The 19,134-nt window shown below is 32.4% G+C and overlaps 2 protein-coding genes across 2 annotated transcripts; both read left to right on the forward strand.

Moving 5' to 3' along the window:
• The first annotated feature begins 14,453 nt into the window (after window positions 1–14,453).
• LOC129893129 (defensin-like protein) lies at window positions 14,454–15,403 on the forward strand. The gene is made up of 2 exons (XM_055968624.1): window positions 14,454–14,587; window positions 14,930–15,403. The coding sequence occupies exons 1-2, from the start codon at window positions 14,524–14,526 to the stop codon at window positions 15,181–15,183; spliced, it is 318 nt and encodes a 105-aa protein (XP_055824599.1). The 5' UTR covers window positions 14,454–14,523; the 3' UTR covers window positions 15,184–15,403.
• A 933-nt stretch (window positions 15,404–16,336) lies between these two features.
• Window positions 16,337–17,586, forward strand: LOC129893000 (defensin NsD7-like). The gene is made up of 3 exons (XM_055968495.1): window positions 16,337–16,346; window positions 16,491–16,558; window positions 17,413–17,586. The coding sequence occupies exons 1-3, from the start codon at window positions 16,337–16,339 to the stop codon at window positions 17,584–17,586; spliced, it is 252 nt and encodes an 83-aa protein (XP_055824470.1).
• The last annotated feature ends 1,548 nt before the right edge of the window (window positions 17,587–19,134 follow it).

Below are 19,134 nucleotides of genomic sequence, written 5' to 3' on the forward strand. Positions count from 1 at the left end.
CTCATGTCTAAATACTAATTGTGATGGAGAGTATTTATTATAATGTATCGGTCTGAGACGTACAAGTGCTGTTGCATGTATGATAGCATGACCCCAAACAGTAATCAGCAATTTTATTTTCATTAGTAAAGATCTTGCTATCAATTGTAGGCGCTTAATAAATGACTCTGCAAGGCCATTTTGAGTATAGACATGAGCAACATGATGTTCAATTTTTATCCCAATTGATAATCAATAATCATCAAAAGCGTGGAATGTAAATTCTTCAGCATTATAAAGGCGAATTGCCTTATTTGGATAATCTGAGAATTGTGCCCTTAATTTTATTATTTGTGCCAACAGCTTCGCAAATGCCAGGTTGCGGGATGATAAGAGGCACACATGAGACCATCTAGATGATGTATCTATTAGGACCATAAATTATCTAAACAATTCACTAGGTGGATGAATAGGTCCACATATATCTCCATGTATACGCTCTAAAAAGTCAGGAGATTCGATGCCAACCTTCAGGGTTGATGGTCTAGCAATTAATTTGCCTTGATATTAAGCAACACATAAAAATTTATCATTCGTAAGAATCTTTGGTTCTTTAACTGATGTCCAGTTGAATTTTCAAGGATTCTTCTCATCATTATTGATCCAGGATGACCTATTCGATCATGCCATAGTACAAATGTATTTAGATCAGTAAACTTCTGGTTTACGATCAAATGTGCTTCAATTGCATTAATTTTTGCATAATATAGGTCAAATGACAAAGTTGGTAATTTTTTTAAAATATATTTCTGGCCTGAGACAATCTTGGTTATACCAAGATATTCAGTATTTATTTCATTTAGTGTCTTAACATGATATCCATTTTTGCGGATATCTTTAAAACTTAACAAGTTTCTTAGGGATTTAGAAGAGAATTGTGTATCTTCTATAACAATTTTTGTCTTCTTTGGCAAAATTATAGTACCTCTTCTAGAGCCTTCAATTATTTTTGAATTACCAGAAATTGTAGTAACATTTTCTTTTCTTCTAAGCAAGTTGGAAAAATATTTCTCATCTTTAAAAATACCATGAGTTGTTCCACTATCAATTACACAAATATCCTCATGATTGATTATTGATCCAAACAAAATTTGAGACATATCCATATTTTTCTTCAAAAAGAAAATAAAGTAAATATTATAATTAATACATTGTTTATTATACAAATTTTATTTATTTATATGGAATAGGAAAATACAAATATAATATTTAGTACAAATAAAATAAATAAAAAGAAAATGATTTAAATATTATTAGTCTTATCAATATTCATATTTTTCTTCTAAAAAATTAAAGAAATCAGCTACATTCAGATGCATAAGCTCAATATTATCCTCAGAGATAAAATTTATCTCTGGATTATTTTTTGCTCTTTTTGAGGATGCCTGGTATAGCTGAACCAAGCGTTTTGATGACCGGCAAGTCCGTGACCAATGCCCCATACCTCCACATCTATGACATACACTTTCTGATTTTTTTTTCGATAAAACTTCTGACCTTTTTGTAATATCCCCTAAAAACGTTGTATACGATGTTTCAATTTTTGCCTAAACATGATACAGTCTCTGTATTTTGGTCATAACTTTTCATAGAAATATCCAAATTGAGTGATTCAAATTTCTGAGTAACCACAAGATCATTACCTACAACTTTTATGAAGACCATATTTTAAGATTCGGAGGTTAAGTAGGTCAAATAAATTAATCTTTGTAAGGTAGGATGCTGTTACGAAAATGAGTGTTTATAGAAGAAAAATCATATCTCACTGTAGGTTTATCCAAATTGGTTGATTCTTGAACGATATGAAACTAGACTTCCATATCTACAATTCTTATGAAGACACCAAATCATAATAAGGAATTTATCTTATTCAAACGCAGCTCCCAAAAAGAGTATTCTGTCAAAGATAACTCATTTCACCTACCATAGAAAGATCTAGATACATTTGACATCACTCATGACATAAATTGTCCTCCATTTAACATCATCCATGACATCAATATATTCCACTAAATTTTCAGATTTTTATTTATAATTATTTTATTTATTGTTAGGTCATCTTTCCCACCTATAAATACCCACCTTATTTTCTCATTTTATTCATCAAGCTTTCTCAAGCAAATCTTCTCTCTATACACATTCTCAAATATAGTTTTAGTTCTTAGTAGTGAAGAAATACTATTCCGGTGATTCATATATTCCGGGTAGTACACAAAACGTTCCGGCAAGGAGAGAAGCTAGGACTCAAGAGTGTTCATTAAGTCTTCCGGTACCAACTAAAGCTTCGGTTTCCAGGTATGTAAGGCTTCAATGAGAGTATTCCTTCCACTCTCATGTCTAAATTATTTTGATTATATGATAAATTATATTTATTTTCTCTAAGCTCTACTCTAAGTTATGTGGGTATTTATCCATGGGTTCTTCCACCCATGTAGTCCAAAAACTCTTTCAATTAAGTCTCTTGATTTCAAGTAATATTTTCTTATGGTAATTCTTAATTTTACTTAATAATATGAATCATAGTTAAACTAATGATTATTGCTCTATTTTGATGCAACATAATTTCATATGTATGAATTGATGGTTTACAAGTAATTCTTTTATTTATCTATTTAAAGGTTCTTGAAATTCATGGTGGGTTGTTTAAAGCATGATTTTTAATTAATGGATTTCAAAGTATTTATGTATATTTATTTACATACATATTTGCAAGTTGAAGTGATTTGAACTCACCTAGTTTTACTATGTTTTTAATAAAGTTTGACTTGAAAGCTTTGACTCCAAATAAATATTTATGAAAGTAATATCTATGATAAAAAAGGGAGTCTTATGAAATGAAAGAATGATGAAATGATATGAATCATGGATTCTTTATGCAATAAGGACAATTCTTGCATATTTGAATTATCAAATGTTTTAATGAGCTATTCTACCGAATATGATGTTTGAATCCTCAAGTTATATGCTATGAATATTTTGAAGTATTAAACTATTCCGTGGGATTGACTTAGCACCGAATGAGGCATTGAGGTGGGATTCGGTAAGGGAATCCTAGTAGCAACCCCTTGTCTCATTAACTATGTGCCAACATAGGAGCCCTTGTAGGCTTAGGCTAATGGATCCATAAATAGCCCTTAAAGTTAAAGTTAAAGAAATGAATGAAATTGACGGAGTTCTACCTGGCAAGTAGTCTCCCCGGCCAACGTAGGGGGTTATGTTGGATTCCATGTAATAGCTCGCATGGTCTTAAATGTCGGTTATGGTTAGCTTCCCACAAAATGAATGTTTTAAAGGATATCCATATGATTTATTATGCATGTATTACATTATGTTCCATATTACATAAATGTTATAATATTTTCTCAATGTTCATGCATCCTTACATACTTAGTACATTCAAAGTACTAACGCATACTCTTTTGCCTACATGATATCACCATGTAGGGATCGCTGCTCCTCCTCGTTCTCCTCCACGTGGCTAGTTGATATTCCATTGAAGACTACTTTTGGTGAGTTCCCATATTCCGGGAACAATACTCCTTTGTCTTTCTAGCTTATGATATGTTAAGATATTTTATTATGGCATTTCTTCTATTATGATTGAGGGTGAGCTAGGAACTTGTCTTAGCCCCATTAAATCTAATAGTTTGAGGTATTGTTGGACATATGTAAGTTGAAGATTTATTATTATGATTTCCGCTTGTCTATTTATCATCATTACCTATGAAAGGCTAAAAGAATGCTAAGAGGCTTATTTGAGGTACTTTCGGGTTCCTCATTCGCCATGTCACGTCTAGGCCCTAGGCTTGGGTCGTGACACTTTTACTCTTCCTTTTATATTGCTGATAATTTTTCGGTGTCAGCCGAGCATTATGATTATAATTTTCTCTTCGACCATGACCACGAGCATGAGTGGGGCCATGACCTCTTTCGCGTTGGTTATAATTTGCCTGATTCACTCAGGGAGTGGCAAAGAACCAACGGACCGACTATCATAATTTTTCATTATAGTTCATTATGACGTTCAACAATAAGAAGGTGAGATAGTAATTCAGAATATTTTTTAAAATCCTTTTTGCGATATTACTGTTGCAGGAGCATATTTGCGGGTGAAAATATAGAGTATGTTTTTTTGAGTTTATCTTGCTCAGTTATTTCATCTCCGCATAAATTTAACTGAGTTATAATTCTAAAAAAGGCAGGATTATATTCAGTTATATTTTTGAAATCGACTAATCGCAAGTTTAGCCAATCATAACGTGCTTGTGGAAGCATAACCAACTTCAGGTGGTCATATCTTTCTTTTAAATTTTTCCACAATTTAAGTGGGGTCTTTTAATGTGAGATATTGTAATTTTAGCCCTAGTCAAGATGGTGGCGGAGAAATGTCATGGCTTTTGCACGGTCTTGACTAGATGCCGTATTTTTATCTTTGATAATGTCTGCCAGACCCATCGATTCTAGATGTATTTCGGCATCTAGTGTCCATGAGGAATAACCCTTTTCAGAAATATCCAGATCCACAAATTCAAATTTTGAGATATTAGACATTTTAAGAAAATAAAATTCTGAAAATTCTTACCCCTTTTTGTTACCTTCTAAAAATAGTTGATGCCTCGTGCTAATAACGTATTATGAAAATAAACTCAATTTAACAAAATGGGACAGAGAGGATAATGGAGAAGCAAGAAGAAACAGAGTAGAGAAAAAACTTGTTGCCTAATATGTATGGATCTTCTATATTTTTCTTTTTTTCCACTGCCCACATATATATAGGCACAATATATTAATTAAGTACCAAGTGGGCAAGTGGCCCACTTAAAAGTGGGGCCCACTTAGAAAACATCCAATACCTAACACTTCACACTCATGATTTGAATTTGTAAATATCTCTCGTTAAAAAAATAAAGAAACTGCAGCACCCCAAAAATTTTCGCTAAGATTCGGATCATTCTTCATGTATGTATATGATTGTATTCGACGATTTAAAAGTGCATGCATGAGTTAGGATCACTTCATAAGTAATTTAAGGATGTTAGAGTTGATTTAGGGTCATAAGGGATCCCTAAAATCAAGTCAAGTCCAAAGAATTCATCTTGGCTAAGTTTCCGAATGAGTTCGTATAAGGGTCGACTTCCAATGACCATATCTTTTTTTATATGACGAACTGGGTAGATCATGACCTATCAAATTAAAGGTCTTTGATTCTTCTTTCGAAAGCCACCAATATTGCAATTTTTGGAGTTTTGAGTCAAAAGTTATGACCATTTTACTGGAGCCGCTCTATCCTGACAGAAGTCCGACGAAACGACGCCCTCTTTATTTTTTAAGGGTATTTTTGTCCTATAACCCTTTGGGGAGTTATTCTAATATCCCTAAACTTGTAGAAAACATTTTTCCTCATTAAAAACCCTCTCATTCACTTCTAAACATCAACGCTCAAGAATTTTCAAGAAAGCATCAAGTTAGGATTCTTTTTCAAGATTCTTCAACAAGGTAATTCCTTCATAGATTTCAAGCTTTCCAACCAAAATTCTTCATCTATTCATGAATCTCTAAGAGAAATCTTAAATCCTAAACATAGGGTTTTCAAGAAAACAAATCCAAGAATTTCAAGAAAGGATCTCTTGATTGTTCTTTTTCAAGTTAAGAATTGTCATCAAGATTTACGGAGCTTTTGAGGTATGTAAGGCTAACCTAAAATATGGATTGAGTTCTTCCATATGCTCCATAGATGTGTTGGATAGAAATTGTGAAAGACTTGAACCCTCCATGAATGTTTTCTTGAATTTTCCTAAAACTCTAGAATATCTTCACACACTATTAATTGATTGATGATTTTTATGACTTGAATTCTTGAATAATTTTCTTTCATATTTATTTCACAAACCGTAATTACATATTGACTACAATGATTTTTTGTATATAAATTTATATGTATTGATGATGTTCTCGAGTTGAGTTTTGTTGAGAGTATGGATTCATGTATTCATTCACATGAACCTAAGATGAGACTTCTTTTTGTTATAATTTGTTTTGAGATTGAGATTGATAGTTTTTATGTAAATATTGCTTCCAAAGGGAGATGATGTATTTTTGTTAGTGAGTGTGAATGAAATTGAATATAGAAATAAATGAGAATTGTGGAGCAAGATGTTTGATGATGATGTGAATAATGGTTATCTTTAACATAGGTAGAATGATTGATGAAGAGGTATGTTGATGATGATATTTGAGATGAAATGGATTGGAGTCTAATATGACTACATGATATGTGATTTGCATAATTTGATTTGACTGGAGTCATATAAGTATAAATGATTATTTGAGAATGAGTTTTAAATAAATGATTTGTGAACATTTTGCATAAACTATTTATACACTATTTGAGTTTAAAGAATAATTATTTTCATCTTTGATTTAAAAAGAGTTTAAGCATGAGTTGAGTTTGAGAAGTCTCTAAATAATCATTTTTTGAACATGAGTATTTTGAGTATAAACGAGTTGAGCATTTTTACATAAAAAAATGTCTATTTTGAGTTTGAGTTGAGGAGTTGAAATTATGTTTTAAATGCATCTAATATTTTTTGCATTCATTGAGTTGAGATGGTATCAAATTCAAAAAAGAAGAGTTTGATGATTGAGATGAGTTGATTGTGAATGAAGGTCCAATGAGGCCAAATTTGATTGAGTTTTGAAAAGAATCCACTGAGACTAAATGAGTTGATTTAAAAAGAGTCCAATGAGACTAAATGAGTATTTTGAATATTTTACTCACTTGATAGATATGAGCATATTGAGTCTTGAGAGGAGTATCTAACACCGAATTGGGTAAGAGTATAGTCCATACTCGAACCAATAAACTACGTCGCCAAACGTAGGAGGGGATTGTACCGTTAAAGTCGGATGTTTCCTATTTTATTGTCCTGACATGATAGAACTTGATTGGTTATGGATCTATGATTGGTTGATCATTCATACCCTGGCAAAGTATGGATGGACGTGGCAACAACGTCGGATTATTGTACTATCACTCATCATATAGTGATAGTTGTTGGTTAGAGAAACTCCCAATTGAATAAATTGTGGTTGATATGATTGGCTTGATTGTGATTGTAGATGATTGAGTTGAATTGTAAAACATTGCATAGTTCAATTTGCATATTTATTGAGTTGAGTCCTTTGAGTTGATTATTGAGTTGATTGTATATGATCGGATTGGGTTAGATGAATTGTGATTGGATTGTACATGATTTGGTTGGATACATGATCGGATTGGATTAGATGATATGTGATTGGATTGTGTACGATTGGATCGGGTTAGATGATGTGTGATGGATTAGATTAGGTGATATGTGATTGGGTTGAATAGAATGATACATGATTGGATTGGATTGGATTGAATGATTTAATTGAATCGTATCGTACATGATTAGACTGAATTGGATGGTTTATGATTGGTCTTTGTCTAAAATGTATTCTTACTTTAGACTTATGATACTTTGATTGAGTCTCTCTTATCTTTCTAATTTTGAGATATTTGAACCAACGTTATTCTTCCTTGAGGTATGTTTCATTCTGCCATATTACATGTGACACCCTAGAAATTTTTCGCAAAGACTCGAACATTTCTTCACATGTGGGTAAACTCAGACCAGAGGACTTGTAATTCTATACATGAGTTAGGATTAATTACTAAGTATTTGAAGTGTGTTAGATGTGTTTAGGGGTCATGAGGGATCTCTAACACCAAGTCGAGTCCAAAGAACTCCAATCGATTAAGTTTTCGGACGAGTTAGTATAAGGGTAAACTTCAAATGACCATATCTACTAGGATATAAAGAACTGGATGGCCCACGACCTACCAAATTAAGGGTCTTTGAGTCTTCTTTCCAACGCCACCAAGATTGCAATTTTTGGAGTTCGGAGTCAAAGGTTATGGCCATTTTACTACAGACTAGTACTGCAGGAATTTCAAGCCTGGGCGAAATTTAGGCTTGGCGCTCCAGTGGCGCCCCACGCCACTATAGCGCCAGAAAATAGCCTCCGTAGTTTGGGTCTTGGTGCGACGCACCACTAAAAGTTGTGCAGGGTTTTGAGCCTATTTTGGCTTGGCGCTGCAGTGGCGCGACGCGCCATTATAGCGCCAGCAAGATTTTTGCCCAATTTTTCAGATTTTTGAAGAGGGGTAACTTGGACTTTTCCCTAATTATATATAACCTATCCTTGAACGTTTTGGGACCATTTTTCAGCCCCCACTCTCTCTGTAAAAGCCCTAGGAGCTTCTCTCTCTCTCTCTCTCTTCTTCTTCCTCTCCATTTTCAATAAGAAGGGTTCAAAAGTTTCAAGGATTCAAGTCTCCCATTGAAGACCCAACAACTAGGTATCTTCAAAGTCTTCACAAGGCATGTAAGTCTAACCTAAAATATGGATTTATTTCTTCCATATGCCCATAGATGTGTTGGATAGGAGTTGTGAAAGAGTTGAACCTCCTAAGAAGGTTTTCTTGAAAGTTTTCCTAAACTATAGGATGTTTTTAAGGACTATTAGTTGAATGATGTTTTTAATGACTTGAGTTACTAAATAGTTATCTTTTGTATTATTGATTTCAAATGTATCTTTGTATATAGATTTATAGATGTTGACGATATTCTTGAGTTGAGTTTTGTTGAGAGTATGGATTCATGTTTCATTCACATGAACCCAAGATGAGATTTCTTTGGTCATAATTTGTCTTGAGTTGAGGTGGATGGTTTTGTGTATATATGTATTGATTGGAATGAAAATAATGAATTGGATAGTTAAGAATGTCCTTTTGCTTCCATAAATTAAACATAGGACTAAAATAAGAATTTTGGAGTAGATGTTTGACGATTGATGTGATGATGATATTTGATAATGATGTGATGATGATGATGTTTGATGACGATGTGAATAATGATATTTGACGATGTTGTGTGATGATGTGGATTGGAGTCTAATGTGAATTTGTGGTATGTGATGTGCATAATTTGAGTTGATTGGCGTCTTACGAATATTTTGGAAATAAATAATCTTTTGAGAAAGAGTTTTAAATAAATGTTTTTTAACGTTTTTGCATAAATTATTTATACACTATTTTGAGTTTTAAAGGATTATTATTTTCATCTACGATTTAAAAAGAGTTTAAGCATGATTGGAGTTTGAGAAGTCATTTTAAATATTTTTGAACATGAGTATTTGGAGTATAAATGAGTTGAGCATTATTTTCCTTAAAAGTGTAAATTTTGAGATTTATATAGATTTTTAAAGAGAAGAGTTTGATGATTGGAGATGAGTCGATTTGAAAGAGGGTCCAATGAGGCCAGATTTGATTGAGTTTTGAAGAGAGTCCAATGAGACTAAATGAGTTGATTTGAAAGAGTCCGATGAGGCTAAATGAGTATTTTAAATATTTTACTCACTAAATAGCTATGCGTGTATTGAGTCTTGGGAGGAGTATTGAGCACCGAATTGGGTAAGAGTATAGTCCATACTCGAATCCCATAAACTACTCCGCCAACGTAGGAAGGGATTGTACCGTGTAGGATGTTTCCCTATTTTATTATCCTAAAATGATAGGACTTGATTAATTGACGGATCCATGATTGGTTTGAGCTGTTCATACCTTGGCAAGTATGAATGGACGGAGCAACAGCGTGACTCGTTGTGCATCACCTATATATAGGTGGTGGGATTGTTGTCGGTTAGAGAAACTCCCAAATTGAGTGGTTTGTGCATGATATGATTGATTCGATTGAGATTGGTTGATGATTGAATTGGATTGTAAAACATTACATAATTTAATTTGCATATTTATTGAGTTGAGTCCTTTGAGTTGATTATTGAGTTGATTGTTGAGTTGATTCTATATGACCGGATTAGGTGATGTGCGATGGATTGGATTATATGATATGTTATTGGATAGTGTACGATGGAAGGGTATATTATTGGATTGGATATACGATATGATTAAATTGAATCGGATTATACATGATTGGATGGGATCGAATTGTGAATGATTTAATTGAATTATATTGTACATGATTGGATTGGATTGTATGGTATAGGATTGGTCTTTGTCAAAAAAAAATTGTATTCTTACCTTGGACTTATAAAACTTTGATTGAGTCTTTCTTATCTTTCTGAGTTGAGATATTTGAACCAACGTTACTCTCCCTTGAGGTATGTTTCATTCTGCCATATTACATACTCGTACATTCCATGTACTGATGTCCATTTGGACCTGCATCGTTTCATGATGCAGAGACAGGTTTAGGAGACCGTTAATAGGAGCATCATCGAGGATCTATACACACTCAGCGTATTGGTGAGTCCTTCCCTACATTCGGAGGACACCACTTATATCATTCTTGCATCGAGTTAGCCCTTTTTATTTTAGTTTGAGGTAGCCATGAACATATCATTGGCACCAAATAGATAGTAGTGATAGAGGCTTCATAGACTAGATAGTGATGGGTCAATTGAATATTTTCTTTTCTTGAATTATTTTGTCGAACTATTTTAATGACAGAGATCGGAGTTTGATTTTTTGGCTCATGGCCTTTCTTTCTTGAGTTAGATCGTTGATTTGGATTGCCCGCCAAATTATTTCTTTATTTTTAAATCTTCCGCTGATTGAATGAATGAACGGATGTGTGATCAAGCTATGTGGTTCGCTTGGGAGCCAGAAATGGTTTCTGAGTGCCGGTTACGTCTAGGGTACCCTCCCGGGGCGTGACATTACATACTCGTACATTCCACGTACTGACGTCCATTTGGACCTGCATCATTTTATAATGCAGAGACAGGTTTAAGAGATCGTCAATAGGAGCACCATTGAGGATCTATTCACACTCAGCGTATTGGTGAGTCTTCCCCTACATTCGGAGGACACCGCTTATGTTATTCTTGTGTCGAGTTAGCCCTATCATTTTGATTTGAGGTAACCATGAAGATGTCATTGGCACCAATTCGATAGTAGTGATAGAGGCTTCATAGACTAGATAGTGATGGGTCGATTGAATATTTTATTTTCTTGAAATTATTCTTGTCAACTATTTTAATGACAAAGACTGAAGTTTGATTTGTTGGCCTATGGCCTTTCTTTCTTGAGTTAGATTATTGATTTGGGATTTGTCCACCAAATATTCTCTTTATTTTAAGTCTTCCGCTGATTGAATAAATGAACGGATGTGTGATCAGGCTTTGTGGTTCGCTTTGGGAGCTAGAAATGGTTCCTGAGTGCCGGTCACGTCTAGGGTACCCTCCCGGGGTGTGACAGAAACCCACAATATTTTTCGTAAATTAAACTTCTTAGTGGACCTCCCATAAAATTTGAAGGAAAAATTACTTGATTGAGTGCTTTTTAAAAATTAATTACTGATTTTAGTGATATTTTTTATTTATTACCATTTATAGCAATATATAGCAATACTATGATAAATCTACACTTGTATTAAAAGTGAATTATGCATACAATATAAATGTATTATAAGTGTTTTAAAATATATATTATGTTTGTGTAGTAAGAAACTAACATAATGTATTATAAGTCTATTAAAGTATGTGATAAATATATTATCCATCTATAAAACTTGTATTATCTATGTTTTATAAATAGTTCTTTGCAATATGTATTAAAACTGTATTATAAATGTGTTATAAGTGTTCAATAATTTTTTTTATTGCTATAAATGGTAAATATTTTCTTAATATTGTATATTTATGTAAGTTTCCCAAATTTGAATGCCACATTTTATCGTTTTATCTATCTTGATTGAAGTTCCAAATTAAATTTGTATTCATGTAGAGTGGTCTCACATGGAAAGGTAAAATATTTTCTAATAAAAAATACTTTTATTGTCATAAAATTTGAATTCGAAATTTCTAATATACTCGATCCCTATTACTTAAAGAGTGTTTTTGACTTAAATATTAAAAACCTCTCTATTGAAAAAGGATTAATAGATGTACTCACAAAATACAAAAAACCAAATACATGTAAATTTGTACTATTCAAATCGGAGATCTCGGACATATTGAGAGGTCATATATATATATATATTCAGAAGAACATGTTTATTGTGTTTCTAATATTAAAATTATCAACCATTGCTTCACATATTAAAAAAATGTAAGTGAACCGTTCATATGAAGTCTAAAGAATATTGAATTGATACATGCTTTAAAGTTATTTTCTACGTTTGATAACTATGAAAAATCGTGAAATAATTTGTACTTTATTTATATTATCCTCTAAATATTATACGAGCAATATTTCTTTCAATTACATCTCTATCTTATTCTAACATTTGTAACTACTTGTGAATGATTGTAGAGGTGGAAGCTTTGCAAATCAAAACTAATACCACTAGTATATTATATCTTGTTTGGTGCACTATAACTTTTCAACTCTCTTTTTTGACATGCCAAGTTTAGTTCAGGATAATAAACAAATATTATGAACTGGTATTAGTTTTAATGATAATAGTTAATCATATGAATAAGGTTTTGTCACGTATCTGGTGCAGCTAAATAATTAAAATATGCAATTAGAACAATCCAAGGTGATTAAGAAAATGAAAAACAATTTGTTCCAACTTTACGTGATTACGTAAAGAATGAAATCTAATTAATTAAATAACATTACGTTTACCTAACTAAGATGTTGACAATAAGACAGTGATGGGGCCTTACCACGACATTACAATATCCCCAAAGTATATCAATTATTATAGGCGAAATCCACGGTGATTCCCTAAAATTGACACCAACTTTCACTTAGACATTTCAACTAGGCTTTGTTCATTTTAAACACCTTAAGTAAGGCTTCGATGTGTCATTTTGACACTTTGTGCTGGCTTGACACATTGCGTGTGCTGCATGAATTTTAAGCGTGTAAAAACATTTTTTTTTGTTGTACTTCTTTTTCATTTCTGCCATCATTTCTTCTTCATTTCTTCTTCTTAATTGCGTGTTCTTCTTTTTTACAAATCCCTTTTACAAAACACAATCTTTCTCCATTTTCTTCAACACCCATTTGCCCAAAACCCATAAATTCCCCTCCCCCAATCTCTCCAGACGATTCAAGAATCGTTGATAGACTTGTTCACATAGTCACTAAGCCTCTTGATTCATCAAAAAACCAAGAACTTGATGAGTTCGGTTCAAACATCACTATTTGTATTGTTGAAGTTGTTCTTAGAAATCTAAGAAATTGGAGAATAGCCCAGTTGTTTTTTAATTGGACTTCGAATTTTGTTGTGGGTTCTTTAAGGTTTGAATTCTTTAATAATTTCAAAGAAAATAATTTTAGATTTGTATTAATCTTGTCGGAAAAAATGGAGGTTCGTCGGATTTTTTTATCCAATTTGATTTATATTTTTGTTTGCCATTATAGCTCCATTTTTTCCTCTTTAGATGATATGGATAGCATTGGGTGGGTGTTGGAGGAAAAGAAGATTTGGTGGGGTGGGGGAGGGGTTGGGGTTGGGGTTGGAGAGGATGACGGCGGTGTGGGTGGGGTTAATAGTTAATAATTTTTATTTTCTTAAAAAATTATTATTTGGATAAAAGAAATGCCATGTGTCATCAAATTATTGGTCATTATTTTCTATTCAAAAGTCATTATTTGATAATTATTTTTGATATATATATATATATATGCCACGTGTCTTTATTTAATTTGCTGTTTTTGACACGTCAGGTGAGTGCATTACACACACTTAATATATTTTGGTGATTGTCAAAAAAGTGTCAAAATAACACATCGGAGCCTTACTTGAGGTGTCTAAAATGAACAAAGTCTAGTTGAAGTGTCTAAGTGAAAGTTGGTGCCAACTTTAGAAGGCCACCGATGGATTTCGCCATTATTATATATACACAAAAGACATGACCATAAAGACAAAATCTGAGTGGGCCCTCCAACTTGAAGGTTATTCCACATCATCATCACTTGTTGAGTTGAGCCTTTGGTCCTTCAATAAATTGATGATGATCTAGCATATGGTTATGTTGACAAATAGTTTTTTATATACCTACGCATAATAGTATTCTTTTTTTTTTTGGAATCCATGCCTAGCAAGTGCTTTATTTCTTAAAAGTGAATTTTTTTTACGTGAATTTAAATTAATTGTGCTTCAATTCAAACTCAAAAATTACTATCATCCTCAACTTCTCAATAAAATGTGAAAATCCGTCACACAAACGGACCAAATATGACTCGAGGCTACTATCGAGAAGAATAAAACAGTAATTTATCAAGAATTTCCGAAAATGACGTCAATTAGGGTCATTGCATTCACATATTATTGGCCCACTAAATATTATGTTTTTTGGTCTTACTCATAGTTCACTGACTATAAATTACCTCCATTGCGTTATGGTTTATTCACAACTCTAAATTCCAATCTTTCTTATTATTAAAAAAACATTTCCATTCTCTTTTACTCATTCAAAGAGACTATGGCTCGCTCCGTTTGCTTCATGGCATTTCTTGTCTTGGCAATGATGCTCTTTGTTGCCTATGGTTTGTCTTCCATCATTTATTCCTTCATAAAAATATTCTCAATTACACAATTCTTCTTTTATAAACGAAAAATATAAAATAGAAGAGGGTTAGGATCTCTAATTCTATTATGAAATCATAATTAAAAAAAATGTAACTAAGTAGGCAGCGAACCGTTCAAATGAAACCTAAAGAATAGTGAATTGATACATGCTTTAAAGTTATCTGCTACGTTTGACAACTATGAAAAATCCTGAAATAATTTATTTATTTATATTCCTCTAAAGATTATATGAGCAATATTTCTTTCGATTACATCTCTATCTTATTCTAACATTTGTAACTACTTGTGAATGATTGTAGAGGTGCAAGCTCAGCAAATTTGCAAATCAGTAAGCCAAACTTTCAAAGGAATATGTGTTACCAACTATCCATGTAGAAAAGCTTGTCTCACTGAGGGATTTACAGATGGTCATTGTAGCAAACTCCAAAGAAGGTGCCTATGCACTAAGACTTGTGCACTTCAGAAAGTTTCAAATAAAGTTGAAATAACTTTGGGTGAGGAAGAAAAAAGTCTAAGTGAAAATGTGCTTGAAGAAGAGATTATGATGGTGTAATTAAGTGAGATTAAGGATTTTGAGTGTCAAAAACAAAATAAATAGTGTTGCCTTTTCTTAAAAAAGGTAGCTTATAATGTTGTGTTGTTGGCCTTTAGTAGCCATTTGACACATTAAATAAGTTGTGACACATCATTAATCCTTTTGGAATCTTGTATCAAGTTTATGTATGTTTTAACTACAATCTTTAACTTAATGTATGAAATCTGTATTTCGTTTATTTAATCGCTTTCTACCACAATTCGTTTTCTTAACACTCTTTCATAGAAATTACTAACATTCATGAATTGAATTCGAGACTCAAGACCTATGGATAATGATGAAGCAATACATATACACAACCTCACCACTGATTAATAATGAATGAGTACATATATAACAAGTCAAATTTAATATACTAGTGACCAGTTTAAAAAAAATAGTGACCAAATTTTCAACTGTATTATTAATACAAAGAATCAATTATGATTTCAGAAAGTAAATACAATTACTCAAATGACAAACCAAATATAAATGTAGAAATATTGAAAGTAAAAACTAGGGGTAAATAAAGAAGGGATATGAGAAGCTTATACTCAGAGAAAGGGAGAGAGTGCAACACACATTTTTTCTCATAATACGCATAAGCCTTTTCTTTCAATCCCCTTGTCCCTCTTAACCAGTTGTCAATTGGGTCTCGATCCCAAATAAAACTCTCTAATATTTTAATTTGTATACGTTTAACTCATCACTTTATGTTACTATACAAGTTGAATTTACTTCCGGTGATACCTTCGCCGTCTGCGTTGAAATCTATGCCGTCGATTATATCAAGGATGATCTCATCGGTATTGTGCGATTACTGATAAATAGTTGTCTTGAAGGAATTGAAAATTCTAGAACTACTACTAGTAGTACTGCAACTCTGGCTTTTAGCCTTTGGAACCTGTGAGATCTCTAATTTTGAATGAAATATAGGGCGATCCAAAGCAGGAGCTAGCCTTCTAACACGGACGAAACTTCCTCTTTTAGAAGAGATGCCCACATACCTTTCTCTTTTGAGAAAAAAATATTATTAAAGATGAATAAAATAATAATTTAATGAGGAACATTTATTTTTGATTTCACACTTGATAGTTGACACTGGCATTAGGACATGATTAAATTCGTAGTCATGCAGAGAGGTCCCAACTATAAATTGCAATCTTTCTTTATTAGTGATGATTCGATTTCTCACTGTATAACTCCCTATCCCCACTTTTAAAAAAAAAAGAAAGAAAGAAAGAACAGAAAGAACCTAAATTGCAATCCTTTTCACTTATTGAAAGAGAGAGTGGCTCGTTCCATTTGCTTCATGGCATTTCTGGTCTTGCCAATGATGCTCTTTGTTGCCTATGTTTTGTCTTCCATCATTTATTCCACTAAAACCTCATAAAATAAAATGATGTGTAAAATTACTCTATTTTTCTTGGTCAAAATATCAAGCACTTTAATTCTTGGTCAAAATATTAAGTATAAACGAAAAACAATAAATATAAAGATTATATGTTTAGATTTACAGTCAAGAGTAAGAATTTTGACTCTTGAAATTCATACGTATTATGTTTAATTATTGTCAATTTGATGAGGGAATAAACTATAAACACATCATTCTTTAGTTGAAACGGGACTCTTGCAATTACAGAAAGGAAGAATTTAATACGCATTTTTCCATCCCTTTATGATCCATTTATTTCAAAATTGTGTTGCTATATTTATGGGAATGGTTACGTCCTCTTCATGCAAAAATTATTAATCAAATTTTCCTGTAATTTAATACGAGTTGATCAGTGGACCCAGTGGTCATGTGCAGATTCCACCATAAATAATAATAATAATAATAACGAGTACACTATTATTAATAGGGCTGTACAGGGCAAATCGATAAACCACACCAAATCAATTACACAATTCTTCTTTTTATAAACGAAAAATATAAAATAGAAGAGGGTTAGGATCTCTAATTCTGTTATGAAATCATAATTAAAAAAAATATAACTAAGTAGGCAGCGAACCATTCAAATGAAACCTAAAGAATAGTGAATTGATAAATGCTTTAAAGTTATCTGCTACGTTTGACAACTATGAAAAATCCTGAAATAATTTGTTTATTTATATTCCTCTAAAGATTATATGATAAATATTTCTTTCGATTACGTCTCTATCTTATTCTAACATTTAATTTGTAACTACTTGTGAATGATTGTAGAGGTGCAAGCTCAGTACATTTACAAATCAGTAAGCCAAAAATTCAAAGTAATATGTGTTACCAACTATCCATGTAGAAAAGTTTGTCTCACTGAGGGGTTTACAGATGGTCATTGTAGCAAACTCCAAAGAAGGTGCCTATGCACTAAGATTTGTGCACTTCAAATAAAGAAATAACTTTGGGTGAGGAAGAAAAAAAACTAAGAGAAGATGTGCTTGAAGAAGAGATTATGATGGAGTAATTAAGTGAGATTAGGGATTTTGAGTGTCAAAAACAAAATAAATAAAGTGTTGCCTTTTCTCAAAAAAGGGTAGCTTATAATGTTGTGTTATTGGCCTTTAGTAGCCATTTGACACATTAAATAAGTTGTGACACATCATTAATCCTTTTGAAATCTTGTATCAAGTTTATGTATGTTTTAATAAAAACTGATCGACTACGATCTTTAATTTAATGTATGAAATCTGTATTTCATTTATTTGATCGCTTTCTATCACGATTCATTTTTTGAACACTCTTAAATAAAAATTACTTACATTCATGAATCGAAGTCGAGAATCAAGACCTGTGGATAATGATGAAGCAGTACATATATACCACCTCACCTCTGATTAATAATGAAGGAGTACATATATAACGGGTCAACTTTGATATAACAGTGACCGAATTTCAACAATATTAATAATACGAAGGATCAATTATGATTTCAAAACGTAAATACAACTACATAAATAATAAACCAAAAAGAAATGCAAAAATATTGAAAGCAAAAACTAGGGGTAAATAAAGAAGGGATATGAGAAGGCTTAAACTGAGAGAAAGGGAGAGAGTGAAACACACATTTTTCTCATAATACGCATAAGCCTTTTCTTTTAATCCCCTTGTCCTCTTAACCAGTTGTTAATTGGGTCTCGATCCCAAATAAAACTTGTTCGCAACAAATTTTCGTAGTGCTGAAAATTAACTGCAAGCAAAATAAATTTAGAAAAAAGGTAATTTTATTGATGAATCTTTGTGAGTACAATTCTGTTGTTCTCTTGATTCTTCTCTTCTACTATGTTTCCGTAATTCGAGGACCGACATGTAACACCTCAAATTTTTTTGCCAAGACTCGAACCATTCTTTATATGCGTATAGACTCGAACTAGATGAATTCTAATTGTATATATGAGTTAGTATCAATTCCTAAGTATTTGAAGTGTATTAGAAGTGAATTATGGTCATAAGGAACCTCTAGTAATAAGTCGAGTTGAAAGATCCTTTACCGATTAAGTTTTCATACTTATAAGGGTGAACTTCAAATGACCATAACTTTCATAATATTAATAGATAGGTGGGACATGTCCTATCAAATTAAAGGTCTTTGAATCCTCTTTCCAAATCCACCAAGTTTGTTGCATTCCGAGTTCGGAGAAAAGAATTATGACTGTTTTACTAATGTTTGTTAAATCAAAAATATTACGATTCGTAGAAAATATTACGACCCGTAGGAACAAGTTATGAACCGTAGAAATGTTTACGGGTATTAAACATTGGTCGTAAACAAAGATAAAAGGCTCATTCTTTCAGCTTTTTCTAAGGGTTGACAAGACGAATTGGGTCTACGATCGGTAAATATTTTGACGACCCGAAAGAGTGATTCGTAGGGCTTCCGATTAGATTTTTATGAGGGATAGTTTGGTCTTTTCCCGTCCTTTTTAGATCAAAACCTTAACGTTTTGGGA

The sequence above is a fragment of the Solanum dulcamara genome, chromosome 6 (genome assembly GCF_947179165.1).
Source record: "Solanum dulcamara chromosome 6, daSolDulc1.2, whole genome shotgun sequence".
Taxonomy (NCBI): domain Eukaryota; kingdom Viridiplantae; phylum Streptophyta; class Magnoliopsida; order Solanales; family Solanaceae; genus Solanum; species Solanum dulcamara.

What these genes read in the sequence shown, in the direction of transcription:
- LOC129893129 (XM_055968624.1), top strand. Translation starts at nt 14,524, where the DNA reads ATGGCTCGCTCCGTTTGCTTCATGGCATTTCTTGTCTTGGCAATGATG. An exon ending in GATGCTCTTTGTTGCCTATG is followed by an intron (nt 14,588 to 14,929) that starts GTTTGTCTTCCA and finishes GAATGATTGTAG; the next exon opens with AGGTGCAAGCTCAGCAAATT.
- LOC129893000 (XM_055968495.1), top strand. An exon ending in TGATGCTCTTTGTTGCCTAT is followed by an intron (nt 16,559 to 17,412) that starts GTTTTGTCTTCC and finishes ATGATTGTAGAG; the next exon opens with GTGCAAGCTCAGTACATTTA.